The 21180-nt window shown below is 41.7% G+C and overlaps 1 protein-coding gene across 2 annotated transcripts in view; it reads left to right on the top strand.

The window, feature by feature from the left end:
• Positions 1–21180, top strand: part of cntn5 (contactin 5) — a 91039-nt gene that overhangs the window by 23330 nt on the left and 46529 nt on the right. For both annotated transcript variants that reach the window (XM_062561252.1, XM_037470245.2), the window contains exons 2-5: positions 1632–1748; positions 13737–13943; positions 19045–19168; positions 19275–19450. In XM_062561252.1, coding sequence (XP_062417236.1) covers positions 1694–1748; positions 13737–13943; positions 19045–19168; positions 19275–19450 — 562 coding nt within the window. In that variant the 5' untranslated portion in view covers positions 1632–1693. The remainder of the gene's footprint in view (positions 1–1631; positions 1749–13736; positions 13944–19044; positions 19169–19274; positions 19451–21180) is intronic.

Here is a 21180-nt window from a genome sequence, read left to right as displayed (position 1 = left end):
CATCTTCCAAGTTCTTCCTGAAAGTGCCTCCCAGCAAACAGTTTCCATCTGGTGCTTTAGACGGGATAAATATACAACAACAATAATTGTTAAGTGAAACAAAGCCAACCACAAGTCAAAATAACCACAAACAGAAGACAGTTTGTACGGTTTGAGCTTGAGAATATGCTCACATCTGCTGATACAGAAAATAACCAACTGAAGGCCATTCAGCCTCACAGAGGCTCCACCTGCCCTATTATTTCTGGGACACCTTGCTGTGTTTAAATGTTTGAGCACTAGCACTGGGAAAGGCACATGTCATTTTTGGAGTGATTTATTCACAGCAGCAGCAACACATTCCTCAGGCTCCGGGCCAAAAGGCTGTGTTCCTGCTCACACATGGTTCACACTGTGTTTGATGCATGCATAGGCCAGTAAATGTGTATGTGTTGGTGTGTCCGCAACCTATTTTTGACTTGATATATTGCTGATCATTTCATTTTGTATTTGCTTTGAAGAAACAAACTTAAACAAAACAGATTTAACGTAGCGATCATGCTAGGATGCAATAACTGTCAAATGTTTACACAGAAAATCCGATCTCTGCTCTCGCTGGGATCCGATCAGCCGGACCGCTGGGCCTGGGGTGGCCTGGCTCGCAATGAATTTGGATCTCAGTCAGGTGTGGACAGCATGTGGGGACAATGCAGACAATATATCAACTGCAGGTCCTCCATCTTCTACCCCCCCCAAGCCAGAGAGACTGAGACTCACAGGCACAGCTGAGACCGGCTGTCTGAGTCCTCCTCATTTACCGTTGACAAAAATCCTAAATTTTCCTGATTTTGCTGCCCCAAATAAAAAGCTTTTAAATGTTGAGATGAAGGTGGACTTTTATTATGAAGGATTTATCCATCAAAGAATCGCCATAACTTTTTATTTGTAACATATTAAAATGTGTTAATCACCGAGTGAGCAGAGGTTTTCAATAAAAGACATCAACTTATAGTACAAAGAAGAATATTAAGCAACAAAAAAAGATTTTTATTGTGAAGGGTTTCATAGGAAAATAAATGTGTGGATTCATTGTTTTACAGCCTCTCTTATTAAACATAACCTGTTTCTATCTGCTCAAGCAGTTTGCATTGAAGTGTAACATTAGGACCTGAGGATGCTGAGTTGTGATAATTTTATGAATCCATTGAAATGTAATAAGCAATAGTCCATTTCATAGCCCAGGTAGTGCTGTGGGATTCACAATCTACAGTCAGGTAGTATTTGGGATCTATACAGAGCTGTGTGCAGGCGATAAGGGAATGTTTGGCTAAAAATGTGTTTGTTCCACATACAATTGTAAATTATGAATAACAAGAAACTCACTGGCTCTTTTGACCACCAGCTTCTCTTTCCTGCAGTTGCTGCAGAGGTAAAAAAAAAAAACTGTCTTTCCATACGGCGCTACATTTTGTCCAACCTGATTAATATCTTTACACTACTACGAGTGTAATAGAGCCATAATTTGTATCCTTTAAGATCCATCCTGATGCTGATTGATACGAGAGACGTCACCCAGTGAGATTGGAGCTGTTTGTGATGTGCAGATGTGCGTGCGTGCTCCCACCAACTGTTAATTGTGTGTCTGTTTGCAGGCAGCTTTAATGAAGACGCAGACCTGGTAACACCCTCGCAGAAGGGACCCTCTCCAACCAGTATGGGGTCACCATGGAAACCATTTCTCCTCCTGTCTGTCATCAGTGGCCTTTCAGGTAAGCAACTTAGCAGGCAGGTTGAGAGATGGTACCACGAAATAGGTGCACAGAATTTTTCTTCCCAAGCACTGATACTAAAAGTGAGTGTACGCCATGACATGCCCGTCGAGAATGGGACACAGCTGGGAGATCATCATTTGCAATGTGAGAGGTGATTTGTGTCACCCTACGGCTGGGTCTAATTTCCATTGTAAACGTCTAATATCTTGACAAAAAGCACTTGATATGTTCTATGGATTCAGGAGGAAATAAAATCCCCACCATGGCAGCGTTCTGGTCCGTCCCCCGAGTCTAGTTTTCTCATTGAATATGTGACACGGTTGAAGTGTCTCCATTGGTCGGTCTAGAGCATGTGTTTGCCGATCTAACGGAAGCTGCACTTACTCATGATTCTTTGAAAGCCACATGAGGACGGTTGACTCACTGTGTGGTTCCCTCCAAGCGTCGTCTGTGGTAGGCTGACACACAGCGCTGACCTCTATCATCTCCTCGTTAAACCACACTATTAAATGGAAACTACTGTTCCTTCATTTTTTATTCCTCTTTTCTGGGGACTGTTTAAATTCTGAATAAATTGTGCACATTCTTAGAAGGGAAAGACTGGATTGGTCTTTAAAAGCACTATATAGACAAGTTAGTTACATGCATATACCCAATGCAGGGTAGTATTCATAAGGTGACCTTTTACCTGCTACAGGTTAATGGCTTACTGTGCTGGATTCTTCCTGGCTGCACTATAACTTTTAGAGGCTTTTATAGGGCAAAACCTGCATGAATTAGAACTAACTATTTATTGTAGTGAAAGTTTGCTGTAATCTCTGACATTGTCTCACTTCTGCTCTTTCAGTCGTTAACTTTCATGATGCTGGCCTCGGGTTGAGACACCAATTGGTTTTAATAGGACTGTTTCTTTTGGTCATATTGTGCATATAGCAATGATTCATTTCCATCTAAGTCTTCTGCTTCTCAATTTTCATGTTGATGCAAACATATTCTAACTTTGACCAGCCGACACAGGGTGGCGTGAAGGGGAAAACGTGTTGATACAATTCAATGGTAGGGAAAGTACTGCATTAATTTATGGCGGTGCAAAAGGTGTTTTTTTTTATGCCTTCACACCAAAGAAAAAAAATAGCCCATGCAAGAAAGAAAATGATCCTCCCATTATCAATCATGCAACGTAATGACTTTTATTTAGTCTCGCCCGTCGAAGGTTGCGATGCGGTTGGGTATTCCTCACTAAAGCGGGCTGATTTTCTTCACATATCTGTGGGAAGGCGTTATTGGGTATGTTCCCTGCTTAGATGGGGGGCAACAATGCACTGCACAGAAAGCAACAATACTATAGAAAACAGCTGCAGAGCTGTTTAAGGGTGACCCGTGTTTGTTCCCTTAAAAGGAGCAATGTACGGCTTCTATAGTGAGAGAGAGCTCTCAGTGTGACAGCCCATTTCAACCCTATCAAATGATGCATATGCTTCTGTTTATAGCCTATACTATTCAAATTCAAAATGTCCTATAATATGAAGACTTATTAAAGCTTTCATTTTGCATAAGCATTTGGAATGTTTTTGTGGTCTAATCATAAGGATCCTAAAGCCTTGTCTTTAAAATGAAAGTCTTGTCTCCCTGTGGCGTTAGTGGAAGGCATTCAAGAGAGGTCTAGGAGAAAAACTGAGGGTACCTGAGGATTTCTTTTGACTACATCTTCCCCGGGAATGGCTCCCACTGATAAAACCAATAAAATAATAGAATAATCAGAGTTTGATTAGAGAGAGCAAACCTGCTCACGCCGTCCCTCTCGGGCTTGATTGTTATTGTGTGCTTTCATATCTTGCTCGTGTCAGCCCTGCTCAAAAAGCTCATCTGGCCTCAGAGATACGGCAGAGAATGGGACTTTGGGCATTTAAGTAAGTTGCACGCTGACAACTCAACTTCTGTGTACTCTACTGTTCTCAAAGCAGATCAAGGCATCGTTCAGTCAAATTTAGTTTCCGGAGGAAGAAACCAAAGATGCATTCATCATGTAGTTGTCACATGTGCACTCTGCTCTGCCCCTCTAAGTTCCAATAATAAAGAAATGTATTAGTGTTTTAGATTTTTTTTAAGATAAGATAAGGTAAGATTCTTATATAATAAATGGTTCGTACATTTTTTTTTCAGTTTTTCCACATCAATCAGATTGAATACCAACTTAAAATGTTTCCTCAACAGAGAAATGAGAAAATGCATAGACACTACCCTAAAGTATCTGTGCTATTATCGGAATTTCCAAACAATATGCATTATTGATATTTGTACAAAGTTGCAAACATGAAGTGAATAGTTCAAACTATTAATAAACTCATTCACTACAGAGTATGTTTGTACACTGATATTCTTGAGCATTGGACCCCTGAGAAATGCTTTTAATCGCACCTCATTTATTTTGTCTCTATATTTTTCCTCAACAATAATAATCTGCTATTCATATTATTATGATAGTATAGTATATATAGTATATGTCATTTTTTTATATTCTGTTTTTTTATATACTGTTTTTATATTAACTTTTGGTTCACCATTCTTAAGTACTTTAAAATGAGAGAAGCACACAGTAGATATTCGAATAGGTTTTGCAGCCTCAGCCCCAGTTATTTAAAATGTGAAGCTCAGGTTGCGCCCTAGTACATGAGAACCGACCTGCGTAGAGCGGGGGGATATTTCAAAATAATCTCACTCAATTTCCGAATATATAATTTCCTTATATTTATTTAAATAAAATAAAGATATCTTTCCATTTTAAAAATATTTATTCACCCACAAGAGTAGGGTTGGGTATCGTTTGAATTTGAACGATTCCGGTTCCCAGCGATTCTTGATTCCGATTCTTTTAAGAGGCAGAGGAAGAGGCAGCGGAGGACGGGCGGCGCAGCGCGTCAAAGACGGGGCACACATTTACTCCATGACCTGGGAGGTGCTTAATCATATTTGACGTGCACCCTCTTATGCATGAAACAATTTTGCAACAAATGTTGCATTTTGCAGTTTTCGGTTTGTTTCGAAAAGTGTAACCACACTTTGGACCGCCGACGCACGCTATCCATGTTCGATCGCTCTGTTACGCCAACACTTCCGGTGGACGCTTCTTCGTTGGTATTCAGCGGTTTCTTTTTCCGGTCGGCGCCGGCGGACTAAGAATCGAAACTAGGAATCGAATTTTAAACTTTTCAACAATTCCGGGTAAATCGCAAAGCTAGTTCCGATTCCAATCGATCCTCAATACTCGATACCCAAGCCTACTCAAGAGTATATAAAAACCACGCTGACGCTGTTTATTGAAGTATTACTCTTTGAACCATGCTTTATCCCGATGTGTATGGTTATCAATGGATGAAGCAACCTATAATTTGAACATATTCTCATATGCAGCTCTTTCCTCACTGAGTCCGGTGCTTTTGGCTGCACGTGGGTGTGCAGATTGATGATGTGAATGCGCTGAGGTTAGCGCAGCAAGCTGATTGGCGTGCGCTGGATCACTGACCTGTGGGTTCCCAGTCAGTCACGATGGCAACGTAGGGAGAGCCGTGCACTAAGACCAGGACGGGGATACGGCATCAACCGCATCACCGCGATGCTGGATGTTTGACCGCTTTGAATGCAGCCAAGGTTGAACTCCTCCTAATGCAACGGTTTTAGTTTTCATTCATTATTACACTTATTTAGGCCTTTGTTAAATTCTCAGCAGAAGGGTTTGTTCAGCATTTGTATTGTTAAAAATATAAAAGTCTGAAATGTTACTTCTTTTCATATTCAAGTAGTTTACCAAAGTCCCCGGCCAAAGGAGTGTGTCACTGACTCTTGGTGTCAAGGTTAAATCCTCAAACTGAGCATTGGATCGGAAAAGACGTCGTTGCCCAAAAAGTTTATCGAGACTTCAACTCGTTCAAATGCAGTTTTAAAACAGGTCCTTGCAGTTCATTTGTTTCAGCAGAGTAAATGCTGTCCATTGATTTTTGATCTGGGGATTCGGTTCCGTGGTACCTTGGGTGCGTGAAGTTGACAGTTTGCACCGCTTGTTCATTATTGGCATCTCAGTTCTGTGTGTCTGCAATGGCTCATGTTGTCTAACAGCTTGGCAACGTAATTGCCTCTCAAAAAAATAAATACAGGTTGTCTCTTTCTGAAAAGCCGTAAAGAACTTTATTATGAGGTGGATGTTTCTATCTTTACTTTCTTTTGTGTTGAACGAAATATGCGACCAAAACTACTTTTTTCTATTCAGTGGTAAGAACATCCAGATATTCAGGGTACCAAGCAATAAATCTAAGTTTCAGAAGGAGCTCATGAAATCTGACTCTTATAAAGCACCTGTGTAGGTGGATGATATTAAAGGAGAGGAACGGAGTTCTGTTCATGTTTTTACATTCAATCAAATATGATAATATGCATATTCGTACACTGCAAGTCATTAACCTTTCAGCAAATGATTTCACAAAATAATTCTAATTTCACATTAGCACAACCGATTACAGATTTGAGTAGCCTTGTTTGTCGCCTGTTTCCAAGAATAATAGAAGAAGCACTGTTTTTTTTTTAAGCACACAGACTCGATGTGTGACAAATTCTTCCCTGGATTTGGGCACACTTTGGTCCTTATTATGCAGTACTTTCAGTATCAACAGAGCAATGCACACCAATGTTGCCCACATTCATGATCACAACATTTCCATTACATACTCCCATCCCATTTTGTCCATTGATACACGTCTGGTCTGCGTTTCTTCCCCTGTAAAGTTGTTGCAGGATAAGGAAGCCAGTAGAAGCATACAACATACAGTGAATGAGATTTTACTGGCACAGCGTAATGAAAGAAGGAGAAGACTCCATTCAGCAGCATCGCCCGCAGGCATTTTGTTGACGTATAACAAGCAATGACAGGACTTTACTTTACCCAATGTGTGTTGTCTTAGTTATTTTGCCCTGGGAGACATTTTTTGAGCCTGATTTTAGAGGGATGACTCTCAATAGACTTTTATCCGATTTCTTGAAGGAACTTGCACTTCCTGCCGTCACCCATCCTGAAAATAACAGCAGATATATTGCCACATCAATTACTGAAAGGAAATCAGTCAATTAGTTTGTCTGCAGCTCTCATGCCATCTTCATTCTTGTTGTTCTGGTTCCGTTTCCTCTTGATTGAATGCACTTATTGTAAGTTGCTTCCGATAAAAGGGTCAGCTAAATGATAAATGGTAATAGAATTGGCTGTTAATCTGTGAAAGACGTAAAAATAGAGCAAAATACGACATGCTGAGCTGTAACTGCTAAACAGCGCAACGTTGAATATGCAAGAAAAGTGGTTGTTGTCCAAAAAAAAGCAAAGCTTTGAGATGAACTGTCAGAAAGATGTCACATTTCAGTAAGAGCGCCGCATTTCTCGATGTTACTAAAAGCCGGAGCTACAAAGGGAACAGGACTGCTGCGACGGGAGGGATGCCGTCTTGGTCAGTTATCATACGTTTGACAGGATGTAATGGATTATTGATTGGCTGTACGCTCTAAATATTCTGAGAATGCTCACCATGAACACAACAGTTCCCCTGCTCCATTTTGTTCATATTTATTTAATCACAGAGAGGGCCAGCACTATTCAATTTCTCTCATTCATAAAAGGGTTGCTCGGCAGGTATGTCTACGTCCACCCTTCCCTACCCCCCCCCCCCCCTCCCCTTATTGAAATACAATCCTGCTCGGAGTGTTAAGTGTGGAATGGCAAATCCACATATGCCTCATCTGAGTCTTGATATTAAGAGAGCTTTGCGGGGGGAATACAGATGTGCAGAGCTGTATAACCGAGGCATGAAGTCATTTCCACCGAGGACACAAGAGTCGTGCACTAGAAGTACGGGAAAATCAAGTATTTGAAGGAAGTACACAGTGGGACCAGGCAATGAATGCATCGCTGGGATTGTGTCCCTGGAAAAGAAGCGAGGGGGGGTTAACTGCAACTCTCGAATTCCCAACATCCCATTAACCCAAACAACAAAATCAATGTCTGAAACCTCACTGAATGCTACTGGTTATTATCTCTGTGTACAAATACGCAAACTTTGGGATCTATATTTGGCTTCCACTCTCAGGCACTTATGGGCTTTCTCCAACTGGCAGGCTAACCAGAGCCGCCTCTCTCTCGCTCACAACATGGGCCAAGGAGATGAAATGATAAAGAAAAGAGGGGAAAAAAAATGTCACTTTGGATTCCTGCGTCATTAGAAGCTGGGATCAACACTCTAGTCTTGGTCTTGGCAGTGAAGCGTCTCTTGGTGTGTTCAGTGATCGACACTACAATCGCTACCTCGGGAGTTTTGGCATTTTAGTTGTACAATGAGCCTGTGTGCGGACGCCAACGTTTGTGTCCTGCTGCAGCCCACCACCTGGCCTGAAGCCAATTACAAAAAGTTTGTCGTCATTAGCTTTATATTATAGATACAGATAAAACGCGTGGCATGTGATTTTGTGTCACGTCACAGTATAATTAGGTTTTACCTCCGATACGGGCATTGCATAAAGAGGGAGGGAATATCGGTATCACAGCAGGCTGTTTAGAGACCTCCATACTTCCCATTGTGAGGCTCCACAGCGTAATGCCGTACATCATACAAACACCGCTGTGCTGACATTGTTACCCGGGAAAGGTTAAAGCAGCTCATACAATCTCTTTTTTTTTAAAGAAAAAAAAAAGGGAACATGGTTTAGGAAGTAGTCGGCTGTGATAGGAGGCGAGGAGCGGCCGCCTATGATGTATGGATTGTTCTATCCGTAATGATATCCCTCTGAATAAATGGTCTCAAGCATAATCAGCTTCAGTCAATATAATCTCTCTGTGAAGGTCTTCATTAATCTCACAGGATGTCTAATCATGTCGGTCCACTTGAGTCCCCGCAAGCGTCCCACCTTCCTACTGTATGTTATTTTAATTAATCCGTCACTGCGCCGTGGTCCAGAAGCTGCAGACAAGCCCGCGACCCGGTGACCGAATGCAAGTGTGAACCCGAGGCGTGGTGCTGTCATTTCTGTTTTTAGTTAGTTATCTTGTAATCATGATCATTTAGACTTCACTGTATGCCATTGCTGAGCAAAAGGTCATCTCCCTGTCGGTAAAGCCACGGTTTAACATAGGTGAGATAATAAAGACAAGGTAACAGGAACGTTTGGCTTTTTTCTTCTTTTGTTCCAGTGTAGAATGGCCTCGGTCTCCTGCACTGATGTTATCACCGAGGCGGTGTTGAAAAGATCACAGACGGCGTTGTTCAGAAGCTCCCCAAATAGCAGCAGGTGAAGCCCTTTCAACAACAATGAGGGTTGAGATTTTGCCCCCTCTGAAAGATCAAGGGGATCAATGGGATCTGCAAGGGCCGTCGCTTTTATCAGATGAACGAGGGAGAGAGTGCCTGTCTGGTTTCAGTGGTCAGACAAGCAAAAAAGGCTTTTCTCATGTATCAGGGTTCAGTGTGTGAAACGTTGTTTTCCCAGATAAAGCAAATGGACATTGATAACTTGCACTTGCCCAAAAAACCTCCAGCGAATAGCGTGCGCAACGTATCTCCGTCCAGTCTGTCTGTCCGGTCCGTCCGCCCACCACCTCCTGTATCCCAAAGGCTGGGGAAACACTGGATGCATAACAGTGGCGTGCTCCAAACCCTGAATGCATCTACGCATCAATTAACGGCGGAGGAAGATTCAAGTTGTTATTTGTCCTACAAACCAGGAAATGTCACCTGAACCAGGGGCCGGGCGGTGCACCGTTTCAGCTGCTATACATGACGACACAAAGGTTTGTGACACATGAACAATTTGTAACTGATAATTGTACCGAACTGCATGCTGGATACAGCTCGCCCGCTATCACAACAAGAAGAAACTTTGTCGCTACATTAAAAAAAAAATGCAAAAGAGAGATGCAGGAGGAACAACGAGAGTCCAGAGATGCACAACACAGCTTGTGCCCAGTAGAGGAGCATGTGCACCGTTTGGAGTTTCCATCTTTCCATAAGTTGGATCAGAAAAGGATTTTCTGCAAAGTTGGTCGAACTCCTCAGCCAGTTGCGAGCGAGTTTGGCCAGCGAGCGGCACTTTTCGACGTCAATGAATGATTAGGTTTACTAAAACTTACCTAGGGATGGGTATCATTTATTTTTTGCCATTGCTAAACCGATAAGTTGTGGTTGCCAGCCGTCCCTTAAAATACTGAATTGTCCCATATTTGAGAATAAAATAGCACGTCCCTTTTTGAATCAATACGGCACTGGTTTTTGGTACCCAACCGATAAATACCGGGATACCATCAGAATCTCGAAACAAGCCCTACTTGAACCTGTAGTTTTTTGGTCTGTGTCGGGGTTTTGGTTGCAGTGCTCTCTGTGTTCTCTCCTTCATCCCTGCAGCCAAACTAGAAAACAAACAAGTTACATATTTTCCTTAACGATTGCCATCATCAGTTTTCTATAAAATTTGGCAAAATTTCCAGTGTATCGGTGTAGAGCCCCTCAACTAGATCAACATAACACCTCCTCTACCTCTGACATTAAGATGAGATAAGATAAGCCTTTATTGATTCCCAGAAGGGAACTTTGCTCATAATTATAGGAGATAAGGGATTGAAAGAGTATTGGAAATACCTTTTCAAAAGTGTGCTTACCCATGTTTAATGACGCAGCACAAGAAAAAGTGATGCTTTTACCGCTCTGTGGGGAAACCGGAGGGAAAATGGATGACCCAGATGAAGGCCATAAGCCACAGCGTGTTCCTGATACACGTATGCACATGCCGTGCTTCAGTGTTCTCCTGCTTGTTTCCTGTGAGATCCTGCACAGTTTTTATCCAGTTTATCCAGTTTCGCCCCGAACTGGGGATGAAAAGGTGTAACTTTAATTTGGATTCAAGGTGAATCATTTAGATTAGGAGTTCTTTATATTATTTATTCATGCCATTCATTACATGTCACCAAAGTGAATTACAATAAGTGCATTTCAACCATAAGGATACAAACGAAACAAAAAGAAACAAAGTGCAATTTCATTAAATAAGCCGATTTACAACTTGCTATAGATAAGAGCCATTATTAGTATAATTTAAGTGCTACAATGTGTTAGTCATTCTTTGCTCTGTACAGCACAGCCACATGGACATTTCCGATGATTTTTCTGATATCACTAAATACCACGGCAGAGGTTTGCCTACTGGCTTGAGATAATAAGGCGTGCATACATCTATTACTGCTACATCTATCAATGCAAGAGAAATGAGCATTTAGTACCGACCGCTTTTTGAACCTTGATTAAATTAAGTCACTGTGGCTGTCATCTTTTAACGAGATCAACTTATGTTACAACAGGCTGTTTCTTTGTCCTCCCTCGCTGCTTGTCTCAACCACACTGTAATTGTTGGGAGAGATACCGGGTGGCGCTGTCGCCTGAACAGGTGCACAACCAACTGAATTACGTCGAGTCTGACAGTTTGCTCTCATTCAGATAAAGCAGCTGGAGATGTGTTCAAGATGCATGAGTAATATAATACAATATACATAATATGTAGATCTATAATGTGTTGACCTAATGATTTACCGTCATCCCTCCCTTAATGATGCAGATGGCCAAACCTTTGGTCACCACAGAGATCCAGGCTCACTTCCAAATAGTACAGCTAAATTAACCGCAGTTAAACTAAACAGGATGCTGCTTTCATCACATTTCTTATTCTTAGTCAATAATCTTGCCCGCTCTGCCATCTGAGAATTATGTCTCAGCGATTTCATTCTTCAATATTCATTTGTACATCTGTCTCCTAAACCTGGTGTTTTCTGGGAAATTAAAAAAAAAAACCTCTAATAATTGGACCAAAACTTCATGGGAGGGATGTTCAAAAACATGAAACTATTTAGTTGCAAAACATGAAACAATTTAACTACAATAACAATAACTTGAATGTTTACAATTAAAAAAAATCTTTCTGACCGTTCATTAGAACACCTCCAACGGGAGAGCGGTAGCAAGAATAACGAGGCATCTAACCCAGCACCATGTTTTTTCAGAAATGCCACAACATTTCTTCACACAGGGACTAATTAGAAACATGAAAAAGCAATTGTTCAGCAAAACCATTGTGCAGCATTTTTAAATGTGAGATAATTGCTATGCCATGTTAAATGTACAGTTTGGTTGGCCACAACAGAATGTGCTGTTTTTATATGATTAAGGGGTCATTGTCAGTCACCCGACGGGCTTGTTTGTCTCACTCTCACATTGACTACCTGAAGTTGAAATGGCCTTTTAACTTTCCCAGCTGTCAAAGGAAAGAGACGCATTGTTAAACCAACCGAGGGCTCTGGCAGCGGGGATGTGGCAGACGCCTCAATCCAGCCGATTCCCAGCAAGATAAATGATTTAACTAAGTGCCAACCAGCTAATTGCTTTGCTTTATCAGTTCTCAAACTCACAATAGCTTTTAATTTCAAACGGAGCCCAATACTTTGCTTCTCCTCATAGTGTGTAATACAGCAATTGCCCGCACTCCATTTGTAGATGGAAGTATTTTTTGCAGCTGACAAGTCCCCAAGGGGACATAATTATTTCTCAGTTTTGTTCAGTTCTTTCATACTATATCACGTGGTGCAAAACACACCCCACCCACCCCCTCGCAGAACTCTTATTAGACTCTAGCTGAGCTTCACGCTTCTCTCCTTTTTGCATTTTCTCTCTTCAGCATTATACCCCGTGACAGAAAGGGGTCCAAATTCTCTGCATTAGTCTTCACTGGATTATACTCTTTCTGGAAATATGTGTTGATGATCAGCCGTCACGGATGATCTAATTGTGTGTGTAATCTTGAGTTGTTACATTTACAGTATCATAAAAGACAACAAACTGGCGCATTACCCTTCGTATTGAATTTCTCAAATGTAAGCAGTGGGAGAATGCGCTGACAGCAACGACTAGTGACAGTTTACATATCAGAGAGGATATTATTCTGAACCTCTGTGTACTTTTTTACTTAAAAGGAGGCTGTCTTACTCCCGTTGTGTTGCAGAACCATTTTATTCAATACGAGACTTTGATGATGGTGATGTTGAGGATTTGCAGAGTATCTGTTGTACCTTACTAGAATTGTGTGTTTCCACCTGAATGGTGACTACAGGCTGCACCAGCCAAAGACTGACAGGGAGATAAAGAGATGTTCTAGAAATAGAGAATACAATTTTCCAGTTGTTCTGCTCTGATTGCCGTCCCTTAGTCTTTTGTTCACTTTGCACACACTGCCCCACCCTTACAGCAATGCAATATGTAAACAGCTGATGTCCACCACCACTTTTCTTTCTATTCTCAAAGCTTGATGCAGTGACCAGAGTTCTACGAGTTTTATTCCTGTTTACAATCTTTACATAAAGTATGAAAAAAAAATGTCGATGGAAAAGGCTTAACGCTTAAAAGATATACCAGAAATATTGTGTGCAACCGATAGAAAACGTCTGCAGACATGCAAGTACATGATATGTGGTTCTCTACAGTAGTACATGAGCTTTCTGCAGACAGCACGATGTGCATTCTAGGATTTCCCCTCTGCTGTCCGTGGATGGTGACACCTTCTCTTCCAGCTGTCTCTACTCTATTTTTCCTTCCGTTCAGCAGGAACCCTAGTTTGTTGCAAATGAGTCCTCTTACAGTGAACATGGGGACTCGACTTGAGCTAATCACCTTCCCAGAGGAGAAGGAGAATACTCCATTGGAGATATTCACATGATTCTCTCTCTCTCCATTTGGAGATGTATTTAAGATGCTTTTCCAAATCATTCTCTCCATTTCTTAAGCTAAAATGTTGACAAATTTAACTCAAACTAACAACTATTGACAGAAATGTATAAATGTGTGCACAAAAACGACTACAGGCACAAATAACGGCATTCATGACGGGATTTACCCGTTTGTTTTCCGTTTTTTTCCCCCCCAGACTTTGCAAGAGCCGTCGCAGCACGGCCCATATCATACGCCGCTGTGCTACGAATGAAAGCGGACAGCTCGTCAGGACTCGACTCGCGCAGCAGACCGCGACAACACCACGGCGGCGGGCTGGTGACTCCTGACTGGCCGGCTTTCTCCAGTCATCCCCTGTCAGCCCTGAGTCTGCTCAGCTCTCAGGAGGACTACCGCAGTGAAGGTAAAGCTAATGATGTGGCCAAAGCCGCAGTCTGTTTGCTCTGGTCTCAACCCAATGAAAAGTTGTTGCTCTCCGGTTTGTGAAAGTTCAGCTGTGCGTAAAATCCTCTGTGGCATTAGACAGCAGCTGTGTATACTTTGGCATAATTTACCTGCCGTTTTGTGTGTTAGTTAAAGATTCCCTTCCATGACATAAGGAGCATCGATACAGCATCGAATGACTCTTAAAAGATATTGTGATGCCCCTCGGGTAAACCCTCTCGGCTCTGTCAGCACCGTTGCTGCTCTTCGCGCTGAGAGGCGGTCGCCATGTTGAGAGCTGCAAAGAGTCAACAGATCAGCTCTGAATGCTGTATTTAGGATGTTTCGTTGAACGGAAATGGGGAGCTGAATGTGATTATCCGTAAAGAGTGGTTTGCCTTCTGTTTATATAATTAGGAGTCATTTCTATCAATCGAATGTCAGCATCTGCCTCCTTCTAGCCAGACAGCTGTGTATTTTGTGTCATTTCCTGTCACTGGCCCTGGATGACATTATCGGTTCCGACCGACTGCCTGCTAGTCACATCATGCACGACTGGGACCTAAATTTTGACCCGGGTTCAGATGACATTGTTCTCACCTGCCAAAATGAACCAATTTAAAAGAACGGACACCCGACAGTTGGAAAGAGAAAAGCACACCGAACGTGATTGCTGTGAACGCGGTCTGCCATCTCTGGACTCACTTTGAGCGCGGAGACCTCGTTCCTGTTAAGTTGGTCTGGAAATGAATCTCGCCTATCTATCAACACTGTGCATGGTCTGCAGTCACCAGGGTTGTGCCCTTTAGGAAATTGAAGTGGAATCACGGCAATATCCAGCTCTCTCTGTGTTCCTGCCTGTACAGACACTACAGATGTGATGGATGTCTTTTTACCGGGGAAGATTTAATATCCCCAAACAGCTGCATGGAAACACACGGTCATAAATCTACATGGGTCACTTACTTACATCCTGTATTACAGGATGAATACTTCTCGCGGCAATAATGACACCTTAGCTTTAATATAGGCTTAATCCCATCATGCTTACTGCGTACGGACGGCCTGGTTAATAGACATTTTAAATAGCGTGCTGATGTGCCAGAAAGGATCTTGGCAGACATTAAAAACAGACTAAAAATCACCATCAACTTTTGTCACTTTTTTTTCCCTCAGTCGTCCCTACTTCCTTCTTTGTGACACGGACACAAAGAAGGAAGTCTACAGTCTGACAGCATTATCAATATATGGCCACAAAGTGACTTGGGTCTCTATGACCAAGGTGAGAGTAATGTCTCCCCGTTGTCAGTGACGACAAAGGCGTTGTACCATTGCACTGGATTGATGTTCTGTGGAAAAAATAAATGCCAAAAAGTGATGCACCTTTGCGCCTTAGAGGGGATACCACTTTTTTTTGGGCTGTGTGACTGGCAGATGGCCCCGGCACTTGAAGTTGAGCGATTTGAACAACCACTAATCCTTTGTGTGTGTGTGTGTGTCTACACTATACAAACACACACACACACACCATATGTCCCCATGCATTGAAATGTATGTTTTATTCCATCCGACTCTTTTCTATATTTTCTGATGGTAACAGAATGTGTTGCAGGGTGACACAGCTTCAGAAATCAAAGCAGAAAGCAAAAAGGCTAAATGAACTTTGAGAATGCCATTTATTGCCATGTTGAGCCGTCTGCAATGTCTTTCAGTTATCCATTTATTAGGTTTCACATCTGATGCCCAAAGTGTTTTCTAAAACACAAATACATTCAACACAGGATTTCAATTGAATTCCCAATAGACAGTTCTTGTAGGTTTTGTTGCCCTTTTTCAGCCAAATCTTCTCACTGTAAGGGTAAAGGAATTAAAACGTGACATGAAGTGGAACTAGAGGTGGTCATATTTAATGAAATGTAATTATTTATAGTTCTCAGCAGTCAGGCAGGCTCTTCCTAGTGATTCTCTACTGGGCCTTTATAGTTTCTTAACTGGTTTAAACTGACAGCTTACTGTCACACCTGAAATGGAGATTATTCTATCGTGTAGCGTGGCCCCCTCCACAAGTTAAAAGGGGCCCGATGGAGCGTGCTGGTATTGTTGAGTGTGTGCGTTTATTGAGACAATGGAGAGACACAGAGCTGTGTGAAGAAATGTACACATCTCTTGCTATTTGTTAGCACTAGAAAAACATACACACCAAATTGCTTTGTTTTATATGCGCGGCAAGGTTTGCAACTTAATAACAGTTCATTTCCCTCCACTGATTAGGGTATTATTTCAAAAGCTTTTGATTTCCCTGCGGAGCAGTATATTGCTGACAAAGCGTTGGGTGAGATTATACATACCCGAGGAAACAAAAAGCCATCCTTCTTTTTTTTGTCATCAGATTATTCCCAAATAGTGGGAAGTACCCACGACTGTTGACTTGCTTTGTCGTATTATTTATGAAACTGATCAAATGCAATGCACACCTAAATGCTCAATATCTTTGAACAGAAGGGACACATCATTGACTCTCTGTCCACGCAGTTTGTATTCTTCATTCATTATTTATCTCACGCACAAAAGATTATTGGGAAGAACACAAGCTGTTTGTTTGTGATTTTGAAAATCTGAGATGCAGTAGCCTGTAGCTAAGGATCACTTCTACAATAAGTACTCGACGTCTGTGTTAACAGGAACAAGGAGTAGAGCACTTGGAAGGAACAAAAGGAAATTGCAGCAGAGACTGTGAAGCAGAAGATATATAATACGTGGACGCATTTGTGTTGGGGAAACAGCAATGGTACTTTTTACAGTAATGTTCCGCATCACATCCTCTGTTTGCAGAGGTGTCAAGTAACGAAGTACAAATACGTCTTTGTACTTGAGGTACAAATACTTTGTTACTGTACTTAAATAGCAATTTTGGGTATCTATACTTTACTTACTTACTACGACTTTTTTCTTCTACTCATTACATTTTCGCGCAAATATCTGTACTTTCTACTTCTTACATTTAAGAAATCGCCTTGTTACTCCTATTTCATTTCGGATTGTTTTCCGGCTTGTCACCGTTCAAAAACACACAAAAAACTATCCGGATAAATCGCGCCGTGTATTGAGTGAATTTGATTGTTGTTGGATGAGAAGTGTAAACATTTACCATCCAGACACCTTATTGGTTCATCAGATGACGCAAATCAGAGTGACGCTGGGTGCGTAAAGTGGTGAAGGATCTTTTTCAATGGTACATGTTGATCTCAGTTGGTATTTGGCGACATGAACCCTTCTCCTCCTCCTCATGTAAAGTCCATGTAACGTTAAATGAGTCTTTGTGACCATGGGTCGGCCCTAAATGTTTTGTCTAACTTTATTGATTATCTGGGACAACACAGCGACCTGCAAGTAGCGCAGCATCTTCAATAAAGTGACGTATGTCTTAATGCGAGGCTTTAGAAATTAACACTAAGGGATTCTGTATTTGTTCAATATTTTGATAAACGACTGCTCCCCATCATTATAAAAGCGATGCGCCCCCCCATGAAGTAGTAAACCATGGGGAAGTCATACAGCATGCGCGTCGATACGTGTGTCCCGCTGTTGTAGCGTCGCCTCTCTGAAAGTCGCCATGTTTCCATCATCAGGAAGGTCACGTGACCTGAAGGCACCTTCCCATCGTGTTGTGACGGACTGTTTGTTCTTAAGGGACATTTTTTTCCCTTTCAATACTTTACTCAATATAGTTTACTTTAAGACCAGTTTTAAAACCAGTACTTTTATACTATTACTTAAGGAAAAAGCTTGAGCTGATACTTCCACTTCTATAAAAGTATTTTCAAAACCTAAAATACTTCTACTTGAATAATGAATGTGAATACTTTTGACCCCTCTGTTTGCATGCCATTCACAACGTAAATAGTCATTGCCTACAAGTTGTGAAAAAAATTCTTTCCATTTTTAATGGTATTGAATGGATTTGGTTATTTGACTCCTTAATTGTGGTATTGCGTGGTCTAACGTAGTGTTGTTGTCTTTTTCCTGTTTGATAATTGTAAAGCAGGGCTGTATTGTGAGGTTTTCCATTAAGCTAAACAGGAGTCAGGGGTCAAACAACCCATTGCAAACATTGCAAGAACATCTGTGTTTCTAGACCAGCTTTGGAAATAAATGTGAAACCAAAATAACTAGGCAACACTACTAAACAGTTTAATGTTTGGTATGTGCAGTATTACTGTATCTGCTGTTCTTAAAACAAATAAAACCCTTTTAAAACTTCCAGACACTTCCAGCGTCATCGGTAATCACTCAAATGTTATATTACTTTGGGGCTACTTTTACTCTGCTATGTCTTAAAGGTTAGGAATGAGTGATATTAATGGGCAAAGGTGAGAGCTTCTTACAATAGATGTCCCACACGGTATCTTTACCACAGGCTTGCTTTATGTCTTGTACTTCTGCTCGTAGAGTTTGTTATATAAAGAATAGAAGCTCGCCATGGACTTTAACGAGGACAGGACACTGTGTTGATAATAATATTACAACAATCCCGCTTTGAAAAAGTGGCTACTTTCAACAGTGTTTTGGTTACATATTTATTTGAAATAATGGAAAAAATGTTGCTTCAAGTGGACAAACCAGGTGTGACTAATGTTACATAGTCACCACGTTCTTACAGTTTGTACACATGTGAATCTGGGTCTTCAGAGACAGCAGCAACTATTACCACGAAGCTGGTGTTCGGTGTGTACAGAATTGTTTACTCATCACTTGGCACCTCACGGCAGACAACAGAGTCCAAAAAGACTTCCATGACATTGGATGATAGCTCCGAGGTCGAGCTCCACAGAATCACGTCCGAACAAGGTTAACTGTTTGACTATGAAGAAGAGAAGTTATTATTTCTCCGTCGGAAGTTCAAACGCCTCCAGGCTTCCTCTGGACAAAAGAAATTTCAACTCTGGCTTTGTGGGTGGCTAGAATATTTCCCCAAACCCGGGGAATAATGGAAAAAGCAATGGGAAGTTGAAACTGAGTGGCGATCATGATGCGATAAATACAATCTTCCTTGTCGTCCTCTCTTCTTGTTTCCCTCGTAGAAAGCGAAGACTTTGGGCCTGTTTTCATTCGCGAGCCAGACGACATTATTTTTCCTTTGGACTCCGATGAAAGGAAAGTGGTGATGCACTGTGAGGCACGGGGGAATCCACCACCCACATACAGGTGTGACACATGTCTCCTAACTGCTGTCCTACTATCACACCACATCAGTCAGCGTGTGGCTCATCTCCACTGTGTTCAAATATGCGATTGTTCTCATGTTTTCCAGTTGGTACATCAATGGGACAGAAGTGGACGGAGAGGCAGACTACCGCTACAGCTTCGTTGAAGGAAACTTAATTATCACCAACGCAAGTGAGAGCACGGACTATGGGAAGTACCGGTGCAAAGCAGAGAACGGCCTTGGGAGCGTCCTAGGGCGAGAAGCTCTCCTCCAGTTCGCATGTGAGTACACTTGAATGTAATTGTGAAAAGCTTTTGTACTTCGTGTTTGGTCTCGTGTTTTATTTGATTTGAATCATTGCACATATTCAGAACGTGCGCTGCTGTGTACAACAACGCAGAAGCCTGCAGACTTCAAACAGAACAGATCCACTCTTTCAGGTTCTACATTTGACAATAAAAGCCTTACGAATACACCATGTAACTGTTTACCAGAAGGAACTTAAATTCACTCAGAGAAAAATCATAATAAATAAGCTTACAATAACTTAAAGGCTTAACTAAATGGCCTTACAGTATATAAGTGAATCAGATGCTCTGGGTCAATATTATCCTGGAACTTGGTTCTCTTTCAATCAATGGAATTCTTTTACTTTACTAAATTGCAATTCTTCAAAATCGCGTTGCTGCCATTTTGCATAGTTTTAATGCAAAATATTGTGTTTTGCATTTTCGCCGCCGGTGTGAGCGGGGAGAAGATCATGACTTTCATATGAAGTAAATAATTAGCTGCAAGCTGTGTCTCTCTGAGTTAAAATAAACTGATTTGGTTGCAGGGGTAAATAAACACTCCGCTGTCTACAGGTTTTTGAGTTTAGTTGCATCTGATACTGTTGAGTTGCACTGCTAACAGGGCATGTGCCCTCAAATGCCACGTCTCAAAGGTAAATGAGAGCAAAAAACCTGTTACTTCCTGCCGTAATCCCCGACCCAAGTCCAGAACGTCATCACAGGCCCGCTTGCTCGCAGGGAAAATGCATTGATTTTGTTTCTATAGAGTTTCCTCAGGAGTAATGACCATAATTGCCTTAATGGCATTTCTACAGGGAGCTTACCCTGCAAATGTTGCTAAAAGGTACATATGTGGTCTCATGTGTTGTTATATGGAGTTACACTTATTAGAGGAATGACTTTGGAAACAAATGGCTAGATTAGCCCGAAGCCATGTCAACCAAAAAGAGGGATGGAAAAAAGCTATTTTTCCTTCAGGCCAAAAGAACCACAGTTTGTTTTTTTGTATTTTTTCCTTTGCAAAGTTTTATGTGTTAAAGTGATGAAGAAAAAGAAGACACGAATTACATATAGCTGGACCGCACTGGTGAAGCACAGAACAGAAGCTGCTCAGCGTGCACACTCATCTGACCTTTTAATGGTCAAGATTTTTTCCACCCCCTCACTCCACTTGGGGATCAAATCTATACAAAATAATGGAAACTCTGCCTTTTAAAAATTTTTTTTTATTTTATCTGCAATGTATTATGACAGCACTGCGTTATATACTGCTACTTTCCGGTTGAGACAAGGCCAGCTTTCTGGAGTTTTCCACAAATGCTGCGACGTAACGTTACCCATCTGCTTCCCAGTGGAGACTCTCTGTTTTACTGTGAAGGTGCCGAGGTTTGCGTTTCTGTCGGTACACTCTGCTTCTTTATTTGTCAGACTGAGATGACAAAATGTGGTCCATCTTACAGCTGGAAAGGTGCATTTAGTAAAGTGCAGATCTCCTGCTGTTTCTGCAACCAGCCCCTTTGTGATGTTTGATTGAATGGATGCAAACGGCGATTGTCTGATTGTCTGGGGAACAATGTTCTAACCGCATGTCTCGCGCTCTCATTGTAACCACGCGGCTGCACCAGCTCCTTACAGGCTTGTGCCTCTCGGACGTTACCGCGGCCTAAAGCGCGTGCCTCATGTCAATTCATTCGAATGACGATCACACGTGTCACGTCTGA

Source organism: Pungitius pungitius, chromosome 3 (assembly GCF_949316345.1).
Source record: "Pungitius pungitius chromosome 3, fPunPun2.1, whole genome shotgun sequence".
NCBI lineage: Eukaryota > Metazoa > Chordata > Actinopteri > Perciformes > Gasterosteidae > Pungitius > Pungitius pungitius.
The sequence above is the reverse complement of the archived record's forward strand: the minus strand, read 5'-3'. Positions and strand labels throughout refer to the sequence as shown.